General features: G+C 42.3%; 1 protein-coding gene and 1 long non-coding RNA gene across 6 annotated transcripts in view; one reads left to right on the top strand and one right to left on the bottom strand.

The window, feature by feature from the left end:
- Positions 1–4,682: 4,682 nt before the first annotated feature.
- LOC135279746 (uncharacterized) lies at positions 4,683–11,980 on the bottom strand. Of its 5 annotated transcripts, none has more exons than XR_010346929.1 (3): positions 11,898–11,980; positions 10,715–10,907; positions 4,683–8,795 (listed from the first exon to the last, which is right to left on the bottom strand). It is a non-coding gene; the product is annotated as an uncharacterized LOC135279746 (long non-coding RNA). The 5 variants fall into 5 exon arrangements; XR_010346933.1 differs by lacking the exon at positions 11,898–11,980 and adding an exon at positions 11,703–11,723; XR_010346932.1 differs by lacking the exon at positions 11,898–11,980 and adding an exon at positions 11,594–11,643.
- The window catches only part of LPCAT2 (lysophosphatidylcholine acyltransferase 2), a 30,721-nt gene continuing 22,547 nt past the window's right edge, over positions 11,950–20,123 (top strand). The window contains exons 1-3 of the mRNA XM_064387216.1: positions 11,950–12,106; positions 17,569–17,708; positions 18,709–18,926. Coding sequence (XP_064243286.1) covers positions 11,999–12,106; positions 17,569–17,708; positions 18,709–18,926 — 466 coding nt within the window. The 5' untranslated portion in view covers positions 11,950–11,998. The remainder of the gene's footprint in view (positions 12,107–17,568; positions 17,709–18,708; positions 18,927–20,123) is intronic.

Below are 20,123 nucleotides of genomic sequence, written 5' to 3'. Positions count from 1 at the left end.
GCAGCCACTTTAATGCATTAATGGTTACACTAACCCTGCCAACCTCTGAGCAGTGTTGTAAGTGATACCTCAGGGTAAAGTAAGCGGATAAAAATGCTATCAGGGAAGTTATGAATAGAAAGCATTCTTATGGAAAGCGTAAATGCGTTCTACTGAGGAGTGACGAGCACTCGGAAATAAATCCTGTGCCATACCATCTCGTTTGAGAGTGAGGCTATAGAATCTGGGGCAAGGCATAAAACAACAGAGGCAAAATGAGCTTATTAGCACCCTTTCATGGGTTTTGGCCTCCTCCCTTCCCTCTTATTTTCAAAACTTGAACATACATGAAAACATTGAGAAAATCCATTCTCTAAGGCATTCTTGCCCTACAGCCACAAGTGGCAACCCACCAAGCATAGAGAGAGGTTTCAGAGATTTTATTCCATATCTCATGGCCTAAACTGTGTCTTAGCTTGCTTGTAGGATTTATTACTGCAGTAGAATACAGTTTTTTTTAAAAAGTCAAACACTGCTATTTACATAGAAAACATCTCTATGCCTACTGAAGCACAAGCTCTTAAGAAAAGTGTTTATTAAAATTTAAGTATAATAAAAGCAGTGGTTCAGTAAATTTCAGATATTCATGGCAGTACATTTTCTTTCAGAGGTTCCTGGGTTTGCTTTATCATTTCTGACATTTCATATAGCACGTTATAAGCTTTTGCAGGGGAACAGCACTTTTACTAGAGCAGCAAATTGCACAGGTGGGAGAGGTTGATGCTAAACCGATTATTAAAAGATCGTCCTTCCCAAAACAAGAAATGAATGCAACAGCATAAAATCATCTGGGAGCACAAATTCTTTAGAAAAACATTAGACATAAATAAGGAATAATCTTTTTTTTTAATAAGAAATTCACCTGCGCATCTGTCTGTTAACTCTGCTTACTATACACGTCTTCAATGGTCAGATGAAACACTGCACTGTGATTTAACAAGACAGTACAGGTAGTTTAGAATACTTTCCAGATTTCTGTCATTTATATGTCAAAAGACTCCAGCTGACATGGCTATAGAACAATTTTCCAAGACCATTTCCAAGGAGTTCTAAGGCCCCATAACAAAATCAAAATCAGATTTTATTTAAAATACAGACATTAATATTCACTTCTGTAACAACACTGAGATTACTACTACTTATAAATTCTGATAATGGCAGTTTCTGGAAATGATTTGTTGCACTGCCTCTCCAGCCCATTTGGTGACTGCTTTGATATATAAATTGTTTGCAGATCTATACACTCTGAAATTCTTCAGAGAAATATCCATCCTTCTTGTTTAAGTTCATAACTGTCAGAGGCATCTCCCAAATATCAATACATTTTCAAATTGATTTACATTGGGGTAAATTTCCACAAGGCCTTTTTTATTTTGCATTTGTGGAGATTTTCCTGTCTCTTTTTCTGTTGTTGTCTCCCCATCTACTGTCACTTTTCAGTTTCCACAACAGTGGTGGAAACACTGTGTTTATTTCTAAGTTCTTTCATGGATCATATGATCCATTTTAATGGCACACATCCTTTTGAATTACTGTCCTCTGTACAATTAACATATTTTATGTTCACTTTCTGCCAAAATGCTTAGGGTATGTGAATCTTCTCCACTCCGCATGTTTTGTTTGCAGGCAGCAATGAAGCTAGCAGTTTTCTTAACATTTCAAGTTAATTAATTGACCTTAAGTGTCTACACTATACCATTGGACTACCAAGGCAAGGACTGGCAGTGCACAATTTAGCCTTCCAAAAACCCCAGATCCTTAGTCTTGGAAAGTCTTGTGTTTACCTAAGGCCTCTTGATAAAGCAGCCTGATCTTCTTCCTGCTGAAATCAGTGATGGAATTGCCAGTGACCTCAATAAGAACAAGGCTCCAACACCACTACCCCAAGGCTTTATTATTTCCAATTGTCTCGGTACACATGACAGGCATTAAGAAATGTGTCTCCACCTCAAAAGTAAATCCTATGGGTGTGCAGCAGTAGATAAAACCACTTTGCACTGAGACAGCACTTTCTGTTTCAATACATTTTACAACTGATTATGCCTTTCAATCCCTCCAGTAAGATAACCACTTCATACTACAGACTGGAAAACCAGCACAGAGTTACTGTCATTTGCCCAGTGAAGCATGGGTGAAATTCCAACACCCAGCCCCTTTGGGTCCCTGCCCCTCTGCTGCTGGGAAGGAAGCTTACAAGCCTCTGTAACTAATCACCATTTCTCTTTATGAGAACTGAGCTACAGCTTCATAATCCTTTGTTAACATCCACATCTGTGATCTGATTCCACAGAAGAAAAATAGGTTATTTTACTGTTCAAGGCCCAATCTCAGTTTTTTGAACCTGCCTTATATATCAGTATCCAAAAAGCTTCTCCAAGCCAGCTGGGTAGAGCTTAGGCAGTGTTTCTAATTCCACAGCACATTTCCAGACTCAAACCTTCTTTGAAATAAAGAATGAAAAGCTTGGGCAAAGCACCTGTAATCAGCATCTGAAATGTCCTGTTAGACACACAGAGCTTCCCCTGCCTTTTTGCAGGCCAAAAACTTTGGCTACAGTCAGCAGAAAAGCAGAATGTTTATTCTTCAGGCACAACTAACAGCACATCTCTGAAAACTGCCAAGTTATAGCAAGCCTGTTTCCTAGCATTCACTCCCCTTTTTGCAAGACTCATTGTTTCCACTCTTCCTGCCCTTTTCCTCTAGAAAAAATATTTTTTTCCTAAACCTGTATTCCAAAGCTTATAATAGACCACTGCTTTGGGCTTCACAGCAAGTGTCTAGGCTGGTCCCTACGTCAGATCAACCTGACCTATGAGTACCTGTGTAGAAGAGACACTGCTGTGGTCTTCAAGGGTCCCAGCTGCTAAACAGCAGGAATACTTGGTCTTGCTTTAAATTACCCAATATCCTCACCTTCAGTATTTGAAAATGCAGTGTGGCTCAGGGAAGATTATATTAGTATTAACTGAGCTCACACACCTGCATTTTGCTATTGTCCTTACAATCTTGCAGCCTCACCTGTCATATTAATAGCATTAGAATGGCTTCAGTGATAGCACTTAAAAAAGCAGCAACTGGTTTGAGCAAAGCAGATACCTGTTAACACTACGGAAGGAACAGGTAGGAGAAATCTTCCTCCAGTTGCTAAATAAAAAATAATTATTGCGTGCCTTCCACTCCTTTAATTCTAGTTACCAAGTTCTTGCTCTCATTATCTACTATCATCCTCAGCTGAGTCACACTTAGTGGGTTGGTTGGAAATACCTCATTTACTCTTGCTTGTTCACTCTCAACTCCTTTTTATTTCTTGAAATGGTATAAAAAGAATTGGCCCGTCTGCATACTTACTCTCCTACTATTGTGGTGTACTTAAAACTCCAAATAATATGACAAAAATGACTTAAGTATCCTTCTGACATACCAATGGAGTTCTGGAGAGTGCATTTTTGTGGTAAAAAAAGTTTGTTTTCCTTGGCTGGAAACACATGAGTTATACATTACAGTGAGGCAGATCATATTTACAATTGAATGTGCCTATTAAGGTTTTCATAGCCCCAGACACACAGCAGAGCCGGGGCTGCATCTGCCAAGGCAGTCAGGGGACATTAATGAAGCATACAGAACTCTGCTGCTGTCCAGAGGAAAGCTGATAGTAAACCAACAGACACAGTCACATGGGTTTGTTATATAATTTTGGTCTTTACTAAAATAGCCAAAATGCCTGGCTGTACTGGAGAGAATCTCTATGAAGGAGTTTGTGTTTACAGTGGCACTCCCAGCCTGGAACTACTGACTGTAAGACACCCATTAAAGCACTCCAGTTTTAGAGTTGACAAAAAACAGTGAAGAGGCCACAGACCTCATCTGGTGATTAGGAAAGGCACGGGACAGACTCTAATTTCCCTTAAACAGGGTACATTTTTCTCCCCAGAGCTGCAATCTGCACCTCTCCCCAGCTGTGCCTGTTGGGCATCCCAGCTGCCAGAGCACACACCCAGCTCTGCCCTTGCACCGATGCAGCCCCTGCAGCCACCACTGCAGGATGGCTGGAGGTGAATTGTGAAGGTTAGAGGCAAGATAATATCAAAATAAATAAGCTATTGGTAGCCCTGATTTCTAACAGCTCCCTCGTACTGCAGGCCTGAGGTAATCAGCAGCTGGGCAAGGGGCCAGGCAAGACTGAGTCTCTGCAACCAAACACAGCTGAAGCTGTCGAAAGACAATAAAAGGTGGTTTTGTCTCAGCTATCTGAGACAGCCCCAGAACTCCACTGAGCCTGCAGAAGGGACCTCAAGAGTCGTGGACTTGTCTTATTATTTAAGGAAGTCACATCAGCTAAGGCCCTTAAACTCGTTTGGACACTGCACTAACACACTGAGCAAATACCTCAGTGCATTGCTAGAGACTTTCAGCATTTATTTATTTTTCATATTAAGATACAAAGTGAAAACATTCTTCATAGGCCATACTAACCGTAAATTATTAAGAATTTATTCTAATACTGACAGCTTAAAAACTGCATGGGCTGGGTCATGGAGCTTTACAGCTGGAAGAAAACAAGCTCCTTCAAACACAGGAGCTGGAATGAACTCAGATAACATCAACAGAGACATAAAATTTAGCACACTGAACGAGTTGTTCTTTTTTCTTTTCTTTATTCCATGTAAGACTCCTGAAATCATTCTTATTATGATAATGTGAAATAGAAACTATTAAAAAGATATAGTGAATGTGAATAAATATAAATATTGGAAATATAATAGCATGTTAATAAATGTTAAAACTGTCAACAAAAAAAGAGAAATTGCAGTTCTTATGACAGCTGTCCATACTGATACTATCACCACAAGAGGCTTGATTTTAGATGAAATAACATTATATTCAAAGGGAAGGTTCAAAACAAAATATACTTTAATTAAGGAAAAATATTAACATTAAGAAACAGAAGGTTCTGATTACCAAAGAAAGTTTCAATATGAGGAAGAAATAAACATACACAGAAACATTTCAGTTATGGGAAATTGTCCTGAATGCTGTGCTCAAAATCACTTTTTTATTATGTGCTTGACATTTGTCTGAATTTAATACCTGTATGTGTACCACAAAGAAAACATTTGTAGTGTGTGGATATTATAAATAACTTTTCCACATCTAGTTTCTACTCACAGTAGGATCTGCAGTGGAAAGAAATAAACAGAGCATAGCTTAAACTCCACATAAACCAAAATAAAAGGCATCACAATATTTCATACAGATCATATACATATATATCAGTTTTCTGACAGCAAGTTGGTCTTTATGACGTTCTGCAGTGAGGTACTGAACACATACTAGAGGCTGCATAAAGATCATTGGGGATTTATCGCCCTCTTGTGAACAGGGGGAAAGTTACAATCTTCCTGAAAGTGAACGTGCAGTTGTTGCTGCTGCTAAAGAATCCTGTAGTAAAAACACATCTGTACAATTAACAAACAGAAATTCAGGTTAATAAAAAGGTAGGTCTGCTGGTTACTTTAATAACCTATAATAATTTTGTCAGAAAAGGATAAATTTCAAAATTAAAAATAATTCTAATTCAAATCAGAACAAGCAAGATATTTTTCTATGTAAGCAGGAAAACAGTAATCTAAATTTCACAAACTCACTGCCTAAAGCACTGATGTCAAATGTACAGACTAGCTCAAAGGTGTGTTAATCCCTGACTGCAGGCCCAAAACATCCTTCCATTTCAAACAGAGCAGAAGGATGAAAACACCTATTTTTGCCATACAGAAAATACAGCCTTTTAACTGCAAAGAATAATCGTGGGTGTAAATCCAAATTTGTTTGCAGATGCCAGTGAAGTTTGCAGACAGGAGCAGGGGTGTCTTGGTCCAGCACTCCACAGCAGCTCCAGAGGAAACAGGCTAGCTCAGCACTGGGAAGGCATCACACTTCTACTGAGTTATTTTTACGGAGCTTCCTCTTTGTGGTACTCCTTTCTTCCCTGCTGCTCTGCATCCACTCAGGGTGTCACTGCTCCTTTCCTTCTCCATCTGTCTGCTATCCCCCTCCTTTACCAAAACACCACTGAAATCAGGGCAAAAGCCATAAAATGTTCAGGCAAAGTCACCACCCCTCATCAGACAAAACTCCAAGGCCAAGGAGCTGTTGGACACCAGAGTTTCCATTGCACACCTTGCCCTAAGGATGGGCAGCTACATCATTCCTTCCTTCCACCCTTCCCTTCTTCATGCACCCCTCACTAACTAAATGCTCCAAAGGGAACCCTTCCAACCTAAACAACCCTGCAACTGCTCACCCCCACACACTTCTCTGTGTCCCTCACCAGACAGAGTGCCCACCATGCCCCTCCAATTCCCTCTGAGGCTCAGATCAGGATGTCACCACATAAGCACAGGCTTTCCTGGGCAGCCATGGGCCCTTGCTGGGTGCGTGCACAGCACACCCTGTGTGTTAATACAAATTACTCTGGTCTTCTGTCACCACACCTACTCACAAGATGGCTCTCTCCTGTACATCTGCAACAAAGAAACATTACCAAACTCTCTCCTGAGATTATTAGCAAGGTAAGATATCAAGAAGCCAAGTGTCATTTGATCATGAGTAACAGAGGACCCTCATCCTGAGAAGCAATAATAACACTGCCTTGGAGGAATCTGAGAGCTTCTGTTTGTTTGTGCTGCCTTCCCTAATTTAAAGTAAATAAAGCATAAATCCTATCCAAATGAAGGCATCACCGAGCCCTACTAGCACTACATAATAACCATTTCCCTGAAAAACTATGTATTAATACCACTTAGCATAATGAATATTTAAAATGATACTGCAGTAAAGAATATAAATTCACCTATGTCTTTCCTCTTCTTAGCAGTGACTGTTAATAAACAGCTTTATAGCTACTATATTTAAATGCAATTAGTTCCATACATTTCCAGCTTAATAAGAAATAATACATATTCATTTCTGCTCATTAACAGTCAGTATATAACTCTTAGCTAATGAACATTCAATTATGTTCTCTGAATACATTGTGGGATAAATTCTCTTTTTGTTGCTCATATCAGTTCACTTCAATTCAGTTGCAGCTAATTAAAATTCTTTTGCCTCATGTAGACAAACCTGGGTTTTTTGGAGTCCCTGGAGACTTTTTTAGGAGTTCTGTTTTATCTTTATGTACAGTCAGCTCCCTAATTAATGCTTTAAATAGGGTAAACTCTACTGAGGTTCCTGGGTTCAGTTCAAAGGAAAAAAAAAAACCAACTGGTAATTTTATATCTCATTCTCACACAAATCACTGGAGTCTCTCGTTTTCTTGTAAATCTACTTTTTTCCTTTTGTTTTCAGGTGAATTGAATAATCAGTGAAGGTGCTAGTTTGAGAGCACTGGGAGCTGGAGATGCCCTATCATCAACTGAGAGCTTTCCTTACCCAGAGGAACAGAAGAGAAATTCTTGTCAAGTTGTCTAGTTCTGCAGCCAGCTCAGGTGAGGAAGGAGGAATCTCCAAGGGTACGTACCCAGTGGACTCCCTGAGATAATACCACCTCCATTTTCATTCAGCATCAGCAAGAGTCAATGATATTTTTCCCTAAATTGTTATCAGAGCTGGTTCAGCAATCTATCTGCCTGTCTAGGACCAAAATTCCAACCTACTCCACTGAGACTAACACCACACAAGCTGAGCATCTACTGAAGTGTCTCCCTTTGCAGAGGTCATTAGTAGATATGACTTGCTAAAGGAAGTGATTAGGTTCTTGCCTCTGATTTATTTGCCTTATGTCCATTAAGCACTGTAAAAAGAAGGAAATTCAGCAGAAGAAGCTTTAGGGAACTTTCAGCAAGAAATTTTCCTCTTTGGTGTAGCACGCCAGGATTCTTTTACCTTATGCACTTATGGGATGGCGTGGATAACACACTGGGGACAGCAACTTCCCTGTGACAAAAACAGCTAGAAAAAACTCTCCAATTGAACAAAGCATTTGAAAACTTACCAAGCAAACACTGTGAACCTTCTGTGTATCAATATAAGGAATATAACAAAAAACACAGAAAGTCTAACATTTAGGGAAGAAGGGACAGAGGCAGAGAAACAAATGTGTGTAAGAGAAAACATCTAGGAATACCCAAGAGAAAGATTAGCTTTAGTGGTGTCTCAATTCTATTTAATATTAAATGAAAACTCCAAGATATATCTATCTCAGCACCTGCCTTAGAAGAAAAGGTTTGTCTGGGTTTGTGTATACATGCATGCCCCTATGTGTGCCTGCCTGGATGGGTGCATGCATGCAAGTCAGCCCTTATCCATTCCCCAAGTACCTGAGCACGGTGAAATGAGCAGTCCAGAACTGCTTTCCTTGCTTGAAGTCTCACTAAACCAGTGAATTCTATGAGAGACATGCAGAGCTGGATTCCCAGGAGGCTGAAGTCGATTGACAGAACCCTAAGGAGTTTCACACCCTGTGTTATCCAGCCTGCCACAGCGCCATTTACACGGCATGACACTGAGGTTGTATGGTGCACAAAAACCTTTGAGTACACACAGCTGACCAGGATAACACTGGAAGACTGTCTCAGGTGGAGAAAGACAAACTCCATGTGACTTGTGTCACAGTTTTTGGCTGCCTGGATCGCTGCAGAGAATATGCTGCCAGCTGGGCACAGATGGGCACGAAGAAGGCATTAGCAGGCATTCTTCCAGGATGGGGGCACAAACACAACCAGCATTAGGGCACCATGGCCTAGACAGCAAGCAAGCTAGAAAGCAAGCAAGAGAGAAAGAAAGTCAGAAAGTAAGCCAGAAAACAAGAAAGAAAGCAAGAAAGAAAGTAAGCAATAAGTTGTTGAATTGAAAACAGAAACACGCAGCCGTCTACTGCTGTCCTCATACACATTTCTCACAAGTAGTTCACATTTAGTACCATTCAGTTCTTTTAGAAAGAAAACAGAAAATCAGAATGGCACTTTGCATGAAGAAGTTTTTTTTGCTAGTCCTCCAGAGTAGTTGTTTTTCTCACAAGCACTGAACAGATGCTCCCCAACTGCTCTGTGCAGCAGTGTTACACAGCCAGGCCAGGAGATGGCAGATTTTTGTCAGACAACAGCAGGGAGAAGGTCAAAAGCAGATTTTCAATTTCTGTATCAAAAATGTCTTTGTACATGTGTTTTTATAAAGGTAAAACAACAGCCCTGATCAAAATAATTAAACAGACAAATGTGAAAAAGATAACCTTCTTTTAGCCTCTGGTTCAGACTAGGAATTACTGACAGAAGAGTAAAAAAAAAAGTGCAAATATTTCATATTCTGTAGTATATGCTTTTGCTTAGCACAAATTTTATGATAAGAAGAAAAGTTAGAGTGTATTTTTACAAAAATGAGGAAGAGAGCAAACTGTCCCAAAGGCAGCTGCAATAAGGCAGATATCTTAGTCAATTTTAGACTGTATATATACAATTTATATTAAACACTATAAAGCTGCAAACACTTAAAGAGAAGAGCTGTGTCTGTTTATGAGAGAGAAAAACTCCTGTCTTACACTAGGGAAATGTGTACTGGGTTTTCATGTATCACTAATATGATTCATTTACATGAAGCTACACCTGCTCCAAAGCCACTTTTCTACAGTTTCTAGGCAGAATCAAGGAACAGGGTAAACTTCTCAGGAAAAACCTCTGCTGTCCTAGTGACCTGCAGAACTAAAGCTGTAGTTTTAACCAAGAAAAATAATGAGAAGCAAGTTAATGCTACTTATTCCATTGAAGTCCATCTTTAGCACCATATAAAGCTTTTGGTGAAATATTCCAGATATCAGCTTTGCACAAGCTTGGTGTTATGTTAGCAGTCCAATTGAGCAAGATTCAATTTACCATAGATTCAGAGACAAAAAAAAGGAATTATTCAAAAGAGATGCTGACCCTAATTTAGCCAAAGAATTAAATATGATCGCACTTTCTCACGTGTTCTGAACAATAAAGGTTTTTTTGCACTGTGCTTGTCTTTTGGTACTTGTGATGTTAAGCATTTCATATTATGCTATAGCTAATCAGCCTTAGAAAAGCAGAATTTTTATAATCAATATTATTTTCTTAAATGTACAAGTCACCAGAAGCACTAATCTAGATATGAAAAGCATCATGTCTGCAAGGCCACAGTGTGAGTCACAGGATCAGGCCAGTGGCAAAAAAAAAAAAAAAAAAAAAGCAGACACTATTATATAGTGATATAATAATATAATTTGTCAGACATAAATCAATCCTGCCCACCCAGTTGCACTGGTCAGGCCTCCTAGCAGTAGTATTTCCTGTTTGGATACCTCAAGAAAGATGTGGAGAAATGCCACAGGAAAGCTTTAAGAATGCTTAGATATGTAGAAACTATCACCTGGGAAGGAAAATCTGAAAACATTAGTCTGGTAAAAGCATTAGAGAACATAACAGTACACAAGTGTACAAAAACTAGCTGCAGAGAGAAAAGGGACCAGTCCTTGCATCCATCTGAGGGTGGGTATCATCTACAATCAGATACAGAAAAAATAATCTCAAGACATTACCAGAGAAGTGCTGGAACAGATCAGCTAGGGAAGTCATAGGCTTTGAAAAAAAGCTTGTAAAATCATCTGCCAAGAGTGATGGAGGTAGAATTGATCTTTCTCCTCTGGAGTTCCCCCCAGCCTTACTTTCTGTGACAATTGTGCTGATCCAGTTCCTTCACAGCTCTCAGCTTTTTCAGAAGACAATGTTGGTTTCAAGGACTGACAACCGCAGGGAAATCCTGGAAACCAGCCAAGGGAAATCCTACACTCATCAAGCTTCCATTATAGGCAGGCTTCAGTTAGCCCAAATATATCATTATGACTACTCCTTAAGCACCTGCAGTTGCAAAACACAAATAATTATTTTATAATAATAAAGTTTTGTGAATGCTGATGGTATCTTTGTGGAAGCAGAGACGTCAAAGTGGGAACTGAACCATGAGATGTTTATAATTAGTTTCATTACAGCAACATGAACAGTCTGGCAACATACAGACAACTGTTATGCCAGGAAGTACCAACATTTTCATGTGAAGGAGAAATTGGAAAAAGCAAAACGAAGTGTTTGAACCAATGTCATGAAAGAGGCCAGCGGCCTGGGCCCAGCGCTCCCTGCACAGACAGACAGGCGGCTCAGCCCCACCACTGGAGCAGATTCCTGTGAGAACCCAAAAGCCTGCTTCCTAAATGTGGTCAGCGTGGAACTTCCTCTGGGGTGAAGCCAGCAGCAGCCAGCGGGCCGGCAGAAGGTGCCGGAGGACGGAGCTGTAGCGCACCCGGCCCGGCAGAGCCGCTCCCGGCGCATCCCTCAGGGCGCACCTGCGGGAAGGGACGCCACGGGCATCCGGCACGCCGAGAAAGGCTGCAGCGGATCTGCAGACCTCACTGTACCAGAATCACTGTACCAGCCTTAGCAGCGGTGAAAATGCACCACTGCCCTCGAAACGACCTTTGCCGTGGGCCACGACAGCGCCGGCCCCTCTCCTCTCCCAGCTCACGGCCCGCGTTGCTCCCAGCGCTTACGAACATGGCCCTGTGATCGCAGCCGGCCAGCGCGGCTCAGCCGCGGAGCCTGCAGCGCACGGCGCGGGGCAGGCACGGCAGGGCACGGCAGGGCTGCGGGTACACTGACCCCGGCGCGGGGCAGGGCACGGGCAGGGCTGCGGGGTGCGGCAGGGCACGGACCGGGCACGGACCGGGCACGGCAGCGTTGCGGGCACACGGACCCCGGCGCGGGGCAGGGCACGGCCGGTGCTGCGGCGACACCGACCCCAGCGCTGCCCCCGCGCGCCTCGGCCGCGGGCCTGCGGCGGCCGCCCGCCCTCACCTGCCCGAGGCGGGGCTCCCGCGGTGGGCAGGGCCGGCCGGAGCCGCTGGCCCCGGGCTCCGCCGCCGGCTCATGCGCAGCCGCCGGGGGTGGCAGTGGCGATGGCGCCGCGGGTGTTGCCGCTGCCCAGGCAGCAGTCCTTCAGCCCGCCCACCGTCCTCAACCCCTTCGTGCATCCGGGCGGCCTCAGCGCCGGCGACAAGCTGCGGGTAAGGCTGGGGGGTGGGCGGGAGAGGCCGCCGGGGCCGGGGGCCGCGCTGCCCCGGGCTGGGATGCGCTCGGGAGCGCGGCGGGCACGGCACCCCCGGGCGCGGCTCAGCCCGGGCGCGGCTCTGAACCAGAGCTCCGTGCCTCCGGGCCCCCGCGGGGCTGTCAGCGGTGAGGGCTGGGGGCACCGGGCGCTTTCGAGCCCTCTTGCCAGGGCAGAGCGCGGTGTGAGCGATCGAGGTTTGAAAGTGCCGCCGGCAGCCGGGGCTGCGGGGCCCGGCCTGCCCGGCGCTGCCCGTGCCCAGCACCGCCCGTGCCCAGCACCGCCCGTGCCCAGCGCCGCCCGTGCCCAGCGCCGCCCGTGCCCGGCACCGCCCGTGCCCGGCACCGCCCGTGCCCGGCACCGCGCCCGCAGGGCAGCGGAGCAGCCCCGGCTCCGGCTCACCTCTGCAGCTCCCGGCTCTGCCGGGAACAGCCTGCTAGTGACAACATTTCCTTCCCTGTACGGCATAGTTTCCTTCCTGATCTAACCTGGAGAGCAGATACACGGGGAAGTTATGTAAACTTCCAAAGATGCAAAGGGTGATTACCATAAAAAAGTCACTTTTCTTAAGTTCTTCAGCCTTTCAGAGTCTTCAAGCTGCTTGCTTGCTCAATGCATACACACAGGGGCTTACTGGCTTCAAACTTAAAACTTTAAACACAAGATTCAAAACAAGCTTTTGGAAATATTTGTGCAATCATTGCAGATAACACATCATTCCTAGAGAATACAGTGCTCCTGTTTCAATAATTAAATACTACCCATCATGTCAGATGCCCCAGCTTTAGAGTTTAGATGTCAGCTTCTCTCTTATATGAAAAGCTAAAGCAGAAGATAACTTTTTCAGTCATGCTGTTTCAGATGCTTAACTGGCTTTAGGCTGATTTTAAGCCTGGGATAGGGAGGGGATAGTGAATCTCTTGGCTCCATATCGTAGGGTGTACAAGAAAAGATGGTACCCCATATTCCACTGGGTCACTGACTGGTGTTACTGGATTAATTGAATCATGCCACTGAGCTGAGTGCTGTCCCAGTATGACTTGTGTACAAACAAACACTAGACTTACAATATACTCATACAACTAAAAAAGCTTTGATTCTTAAAACATTCTGTAAAAATTAGCTGATGAACCAAACATGAATATATGATTGAGGACAATGAGGACATCAGTGTGTGGGTGAAATTACAGCATTTTCTGCTGATGGTTATAAATATCTGAAACTGACATATAACTAAATATTTTATGTTTCATATAGATATTTGTCAAGTTATAAACAATGTTTGCCCTGAAGATAGCTGGGTAGAGGAAATGTGAGAAAACTGGAAAACAATTTCAAGTCCTTTTATCCCGTATGTTTTACTAGCAGCCTGGAACACATTTCAAGTGCATCCGGATCAGTAGCTTTAGGCATGAACCCTGAAGAAAACAGTTTCTTAATGAGGTTCCAGAAATGAACAGCTTTCTGTGCCGCCTGTCCTTTCTGGAGGGTGCACAGACTACTTTCAAAAGCTTGCATTTTTAAGTTACTCCATAAAGCACCTGGAAGGAAAAGCACTCATCTGGGTTAGGGCTTGGTGGTTCTGAGCTGAGGAGCTAAACAGTCACAGAATTGCAAAGCAGAAAAACACACAAGAGAGAACCTTTTTTGTATTGTGGTTTGCTCCCTTCTGTTCTTTTCCCCTTATGGTCATAAGGACTGGGACACTTCCTGCTGATTGCTTTGTCCTGTGAACCTCTGCTCCTCTCTTGCTCAGCACTGCCAGCCAGACCTGCTGGGAATCGAGGCCTTACCAGAGAGAGTTGCTATAAACTCCAGAAAAGGGAAGTCTCCCTTCTCTTTCCGTTCACATCAAGTGTAGTGTTTCTCCATTCTTGCATGTTAAGGATAGTCTTGTCATGTCTCCCTATTCTGTACTGTTCATTTAACATACACCAATACAAACATACAATTTCAAAACCCTCTTTGGGAGTCCATGGCAGGATTTCCATATGTTGGTGACCTTGCATGTAAAGGCTGCTATGTACCTGGTGAGTGGAGCTTGAAAATGAGGCAGGGTGGCTGTCTCATTTGCATTTCATTCAGCTTCATATATAAAAACAGCTGGACTGAAAAGTGAGTGAGAAAATTTTACAATTTCTTGCCAGTCTTTTTTATAGTTTACAACCCACCCTTTATTTGTCATTCTTTAGAATGTGCAAAGCAAGGATCAGTTGGGCTGTCCTAAACATCTTCTTGTGCCAAACGATTTTAAAACAGTTGTCAAATACTTCTGGTTTCCATCCTCTTACTGAAGTTGGCTGCAGTTCATTGCTGAGATTTTTCCTGGGTTTTAGTTCTTTTGGTCCTGATTGCTCACTTGCTGCCATAACTTCTGAACTGCAAATGTAAAGCACAAATTCTAGTAAAGTCATTACTGGATTCCAATTTATTCAGAAGAGATGCTCAGTGGACTTCTGCAGTGGTGAACTATGTAATACCACAATCAGCATGCTAAAAGCAGTATTTTTGGAAGCAAGCAGCTGGACTGCCTGGCAGAGCTGTGACATCCTCTGGATGCTCATGGAACACTGTCCTGCCCTGTGTGTACTGCTGGGGGCCAGTCCATCTGATCACAGTTCAAGTATTTCAGTAGGAGCTGGGCTTCACTCTGGTCCCCAGCCTGCTCTGCTGCTGCTTCTGAGATAATTTGACAGCAGCTACAGTTGAACAAAATTTTATATGGAATGCTGTGGCTTTCTGCTTTTCCACTTTAAAGGTTCCGACCATCCGTGGAAGTATAATCCCATGTATTGATCAAAGATCAATCAGCTATGGGGGTGGGACCTGCACTGCCAGGACTGCTGCAGTGACAGGATGTGCAGTTACTGCAGACACAGTAAACAGAAAGTACATGGGTGATTCAGTAAGTGGGAAAAGGTTCTCTGGATGACTCAGAATAATTCTATCTTGGTGATTACTGCACAGAAGCTGAAATGGCTCTGATCCTACTTAGTAGTAACTAAGTGTAGTTAACTTTGTTTTTTTCTCCTATGCTTTCCGTTTTCTAGTCTACCTTGACCTTCCTCTTTTCTGTCCTTTTCTTACCCTACTCTGCAGCTGATGGAGCAGAAACCAACTCTGCCTCATTACACAGTGACCTAGAAAGCCAATAGCTTGCATCAGCAAATCAGTACCACCTGTGCATCTGCCTAAAATAGATTAATGAATTTATTAAAGTTTTGAAGAAGGGATTGTTTTGCTTTTGCTATTGCATCCTTTATCTTTCATTTTAGGTCATTACATATATATTCTTTTTTCATGAAGAAAAACATTATTTTAAGTCAAACCACACTGATTTATGCTTATCCTGCCCATTTTGGATAACTGAATGCAGCTGAAATGTTGAACTGGACTATAGATCATAGTAAAAAAGGATGTATATAGAGAAAAAAACTCCAAATCTAATTCTGGGAGACAAGCAAGGAGTCTTTGTTAGTTTATCTTCCTAGCCGACTTTCTCAGATTTGCCACAACTGCCACCAGAGTGAGTGGGAGCTATAGATCTGTAGGGTCAAACCTGTCATGCTCATTTCTGTGATCCAGAGCAGTCCTTTACCTGTTGTGCATAAAGTTATGGTTAAAATTCCATAGCTAGTTACACAGAAATGTTAAATAAAAGAAACAAATAGTCAGACCTAAATGTTCAGATCTCTCCTGGAAACACACTGTATGGCAGTGCTTGCAGAACATAAACATCAACACAGTGTACCTGCTCATCGTGCTCATCTGAATTTACTCTGTGTATCCACTGTCATGTTTGGTCTGTTGCCACTGTGTCTGTGGTAACACAGAAGCGAGTCCTGAAGGCCCCAAATTCATCTTAATCCTCATCAGTGTCAGAGGGTTTAGAGGCAGATGGCAGAGCTTCTCCTGAATAGTGACAAGGGGAGGGTAAGAGGACATTACATGAAGATGGAAGGGATTTGGTGGGAGGGAAAGGACTGTGTTAGTGGAAGGAAAATTAGAAGAGTGTATCAAAAATTGGATAAAGTATACACTAAGGTGCTTATTTTCAAATATACCACACTTGTTCCTTTTTAAAGAAAAGAGGTGAATTAAAATCCACTGTGATGTTAATAATCACAGCTCTAGGAGATTGCAAACTATTTTATAAAGCTAACTTAAAAATGCCTTGCTTTTTCTGTACAGTAAGAGGCCACTGTTAAAGAGCTGACTAGAAAGGTGGATTCTGAGAGAGGAACACTGTTGTTCAGTTGAAGATTTTCTTAAAAAACAGTAAAGCATAAAACATAGTAAGCTCACAAGAATAAGTTAAACTCTCTTAACTCTCCTTCAGTAACTTCTCCCATACACTTGAAGTGGTGGAGCTGTCAGTCTGTGACACGCTCTCAGATAAATTTTGGGGAACTTGAAGAAACAGCCCAAATAAATTTTTAAAAAATCACTATTACAGTTCTTTTGGAGTGTGTTTGTTTTGTGCATAGCTTTTCACACAAACTGGTCCTCATCAGTGAGTGGCAGCAGAGCTGGATTAGTGCCAAAGGGACTTAAATCCTTTACTGGTTTCCCAGGAGTTCTGGGCTCTGACCTGCTCACACAGCTCACCTGCCTCCCAGCCCCAGCCTTGCTCAATCTGCACGATGCTTGTTGCACCATAAAGCCAACCTTCAGGATACAGTTTCTAACCTAATGTGCTGGGGTAAAACAATTAAGAATTTCCTCCTGCCCTGCCCTGTACCAGAGCTGCCTGTGGTGCCAACACACCTGTTTCCTGGAGCTATGCATGAAAATAGGCAAGCTAAATATTCCTTTGGGAGGGCTGGGGATGATGTTTGAGGATTATTTGCAATTAGGGCAAGTAAAACCTTGGTTTCGTTCAAGTCCCAGCTGGAGGAAATGACATTGTGTTGTGTGTGCACTGCTCCCTGCAGCAGTAGTGGGGACCACTTGCAGCAGTATTGTGACTCAACACAAGATTTGTCATTTGAAACGGCAAGAATACAATTAGTCATCTTAAGGATCCCACTTGACTTCTAGATAGGCAGCTAGTGATAGAAAGCTCTGGAGTGGAGTTATGTGTCAGCTGGGCAGACTCATCTGGGCTGGTTATGTGCTGCAGATCAGGGCCAAATATAAACTGGAGCCAGCAAACTTAGTTTACCCTCTGTGTCTAGTGACATCCAAGCCAAAAATGTAAATACTCAGATACTCCAGCCCTTCCTGAAATGGGAGCTCAGAAGTGAAAATGAAATACCGTTAATTACTTCCCATAAGAGCACTGGAATCATTAAAGCTTTCCTTACTAAATCACAAAGCAATAATGGTAGTACTTTTAAATAGTTGTAAAGTAACTACACAGATAGCAGAGTCATTTCTGTTGATACCATTTCTTAAGATTTTTCACCTCTTTTTTTCCAGACTGCTCTCCAGGGGATTTTTTTGCTTCCTCTCCGTGCCATATGCATCGCATTCATTTTACTGCTAGCTTGGCTGTCTGCGTCAATTGCAACTTTCTGTCAGCCTGGAAAAGGATTTCTGCCGCTGGAAGGATGGAGAAGGTGAAAAAGTGACCAATATTTGTGAAAGCTGAACTTTTTTTTCCCTTAATAACACAAAGCCAGGGTCTAAAGCTTTTCCCCTTTCACTCCTCCTTTTGATTAAAGAGGATTCCTCAGTTTTTACCCATTTATATGAAGCAAATTTTTAATAAGTATATTTTACAAAAATAGTGGACCTTTTTAAGTAGGTAGATTTTCAGTTGTCTTGAGGCTAAAAAGAAAAATTATATAAAAACACGTATAGACTATCTGTAAGCCAGGACTTCAGTAATAACTCTAACAGGAATATTTGAGAAAAGAAATTCATTAAGCAACTATTTTGTAACGTGACATAGGCTGAGCTCCTGTGTAGCCTTTGTCATTTCTGCTGTGCTATGATTCTATGACAAAATTAGCTTTGACAGCTCCTCTCAGCTGCATTGCCCTTGAAGTGGTATTTCACAGCTGCTTCTGTGGGTTCTGGGTTTCAGTTGCTCACTTCTGACCTCAAAGTACTGCAGTTCCCTTCTAGCCACAGTGCACTGCAGCTGCAGGAGGAGGAGGAGACACAGGAGGTGAATTCTAGCAAGACCAGAAAGTTAGGGATGAAAGGAATGTGTCCTCTCCTGTGGGAACATGTTCCAGTAAGGAAACATTGTCATTTAATCTTATTTAAAAATGACAGTAAAAAAACAGTATCAGTTACATAAATTCTTATGGCAAAGGACACTAAATTTGCTAATTACCCCACTCAAAACAGTGTTATGGTACAATGCCATGAAATATGCCATGAGAAATAGTGTGCCTGGGAAGAGGCTGTACACTGCCTTATCTTCCATCAGGAGAGGTGATATCCCCTTCCCTACTTCCCCTTTAGCCCTACATTCTGCTGGTGAGTAGCATTGCTACCCTGTGTGGGGCCCCATTGCTGGTTAGAACTAGGAAATCTGTTAGGGGCTTTTCTTTTCAAGTACAAAATAAAAACTGTAAGCTGGACAAGATTTTTGTTTCTTTTTGCAAGGAGGATGATCCAGACAACCCTGCCCAGCCTGGCTCGCGCGGCGTTCTTCGTGATGGGATTCCAGGTTAAAGTGAAAGGGAAGGCAGCCAGTCTACTGGAAGCCCCAATCTTTGTTGCAGCTCCTCATTCAAGCTTTTTTGATGGCATTATTTGTGCCCTGACTGGAATGCCATCAATAGTGTCTAGAACAGAGAATTTGTCAACTCCAGTATTTGGCAGTAAGTATTTATGAAAAAAACCTGAAAGTTGCAAGTTAACAACTTGACATTGGGCCAAAAAATTTATCTCCTGTAGTGATTTAAGGGCAGACTTTTAAGTTTTATCTTCCAAAGATACTGACAAATTATTTCCAGTGGAATTTCTATAACACATTATCTTTTTGAATTTGTAAAAATGCCTAAAAATTATGCTGTTTCAGGTATGAAATACAATATCATTTTGAACTTCTTTTGCACTGAATGCATGTTTTGCAGCTGCTCAGGCTGGAAACTTTTTCTTTCATTCTCCCAGTAGTAACTCAAAAAATCTGTTCCACTGCTTTCTTTTAACAGTGTAGCCCACAAATGTGGGTGAAGGTTATTTCAAAACAGACCCAAACTACAGTAGTCTGGAAAATACCATATTTATAAGATTAATCTTGCAGGCACTGTTATGGATTTTTTTAATGGGAGCAAGATCAGGAAAGAATAAAAGAGGAGTTACTCAAAAAGGAAATGCAGGGAATGGAAAAGATCAGATGAGTCATGCTTCTATTATTTTCTCCTCCTTCTGGCACAAAAAGAATCCCCACTTGCATTATTGCTAGAATCAGCTGTAGACTTTCTGCTGGCTATACAGTAACCCAGAACTAAACACAGTAGGCAACACAGCAAAGTGTTTTTGTGGAAAAGAAATGGACAGAGAATATATTGATTTTAGCTTAAAAGCACAGGATGGGGACAGAGAAGATAATTCTTTGCCAGATTTCTCATGACAAAGGTCCACACATTTTGATGTAGACTTCCGATTAAATGAGGGGTTTTTTTCTGTAATTTACATTGAAGCTGTGCATGCTTTGTAACAGAAAAGGGAAGGCTAAAACTACATTTTGGGTGCAGTCTGCCTGAGCTAGGCCTGAGTGTGGCCTGTGAGCAGACCCAGTCAGGTCACTCTTTTGAATTGTGTGGAAATGCTTAGTGAAAACAGCAATATTATTAGAATGTGTTTGGGTGAATTTTGCATGTTTATATCTACTGTAAAGCTCCTCAGCTGGCAGGCTGGGTATGTCTTCTGCATCTTATTTCCCATTTTGCAGAAAGAGAATAACAGCACTCTTATCAATTTAGTCTGGAAGTTGTTTGTGTGGAGTCTGTCTCCTAGTATATAAATAACATGTTTTTGCTATAAGGAAGCCTTGAACCCATGTGTTTTCTAGG

This window comes from Passer domesticus, chromosome 12 (genome assembly GCF_036417665.1).
Source record: "Passer domesticus isolate bPasDom1 chromosome 12, bPasDom1.hap1, whole genome shotgun sequence".
NCBI classification, from domain to species: domain Eukaryota; kingdom Metazoa; phylum Chordata; class Aves; order Passeriformes; family Passeridae; genus Passer; species Passer domesticus.
This window is presented reverse-complemented; position numbering and strand designations above follow the sequence as displayed.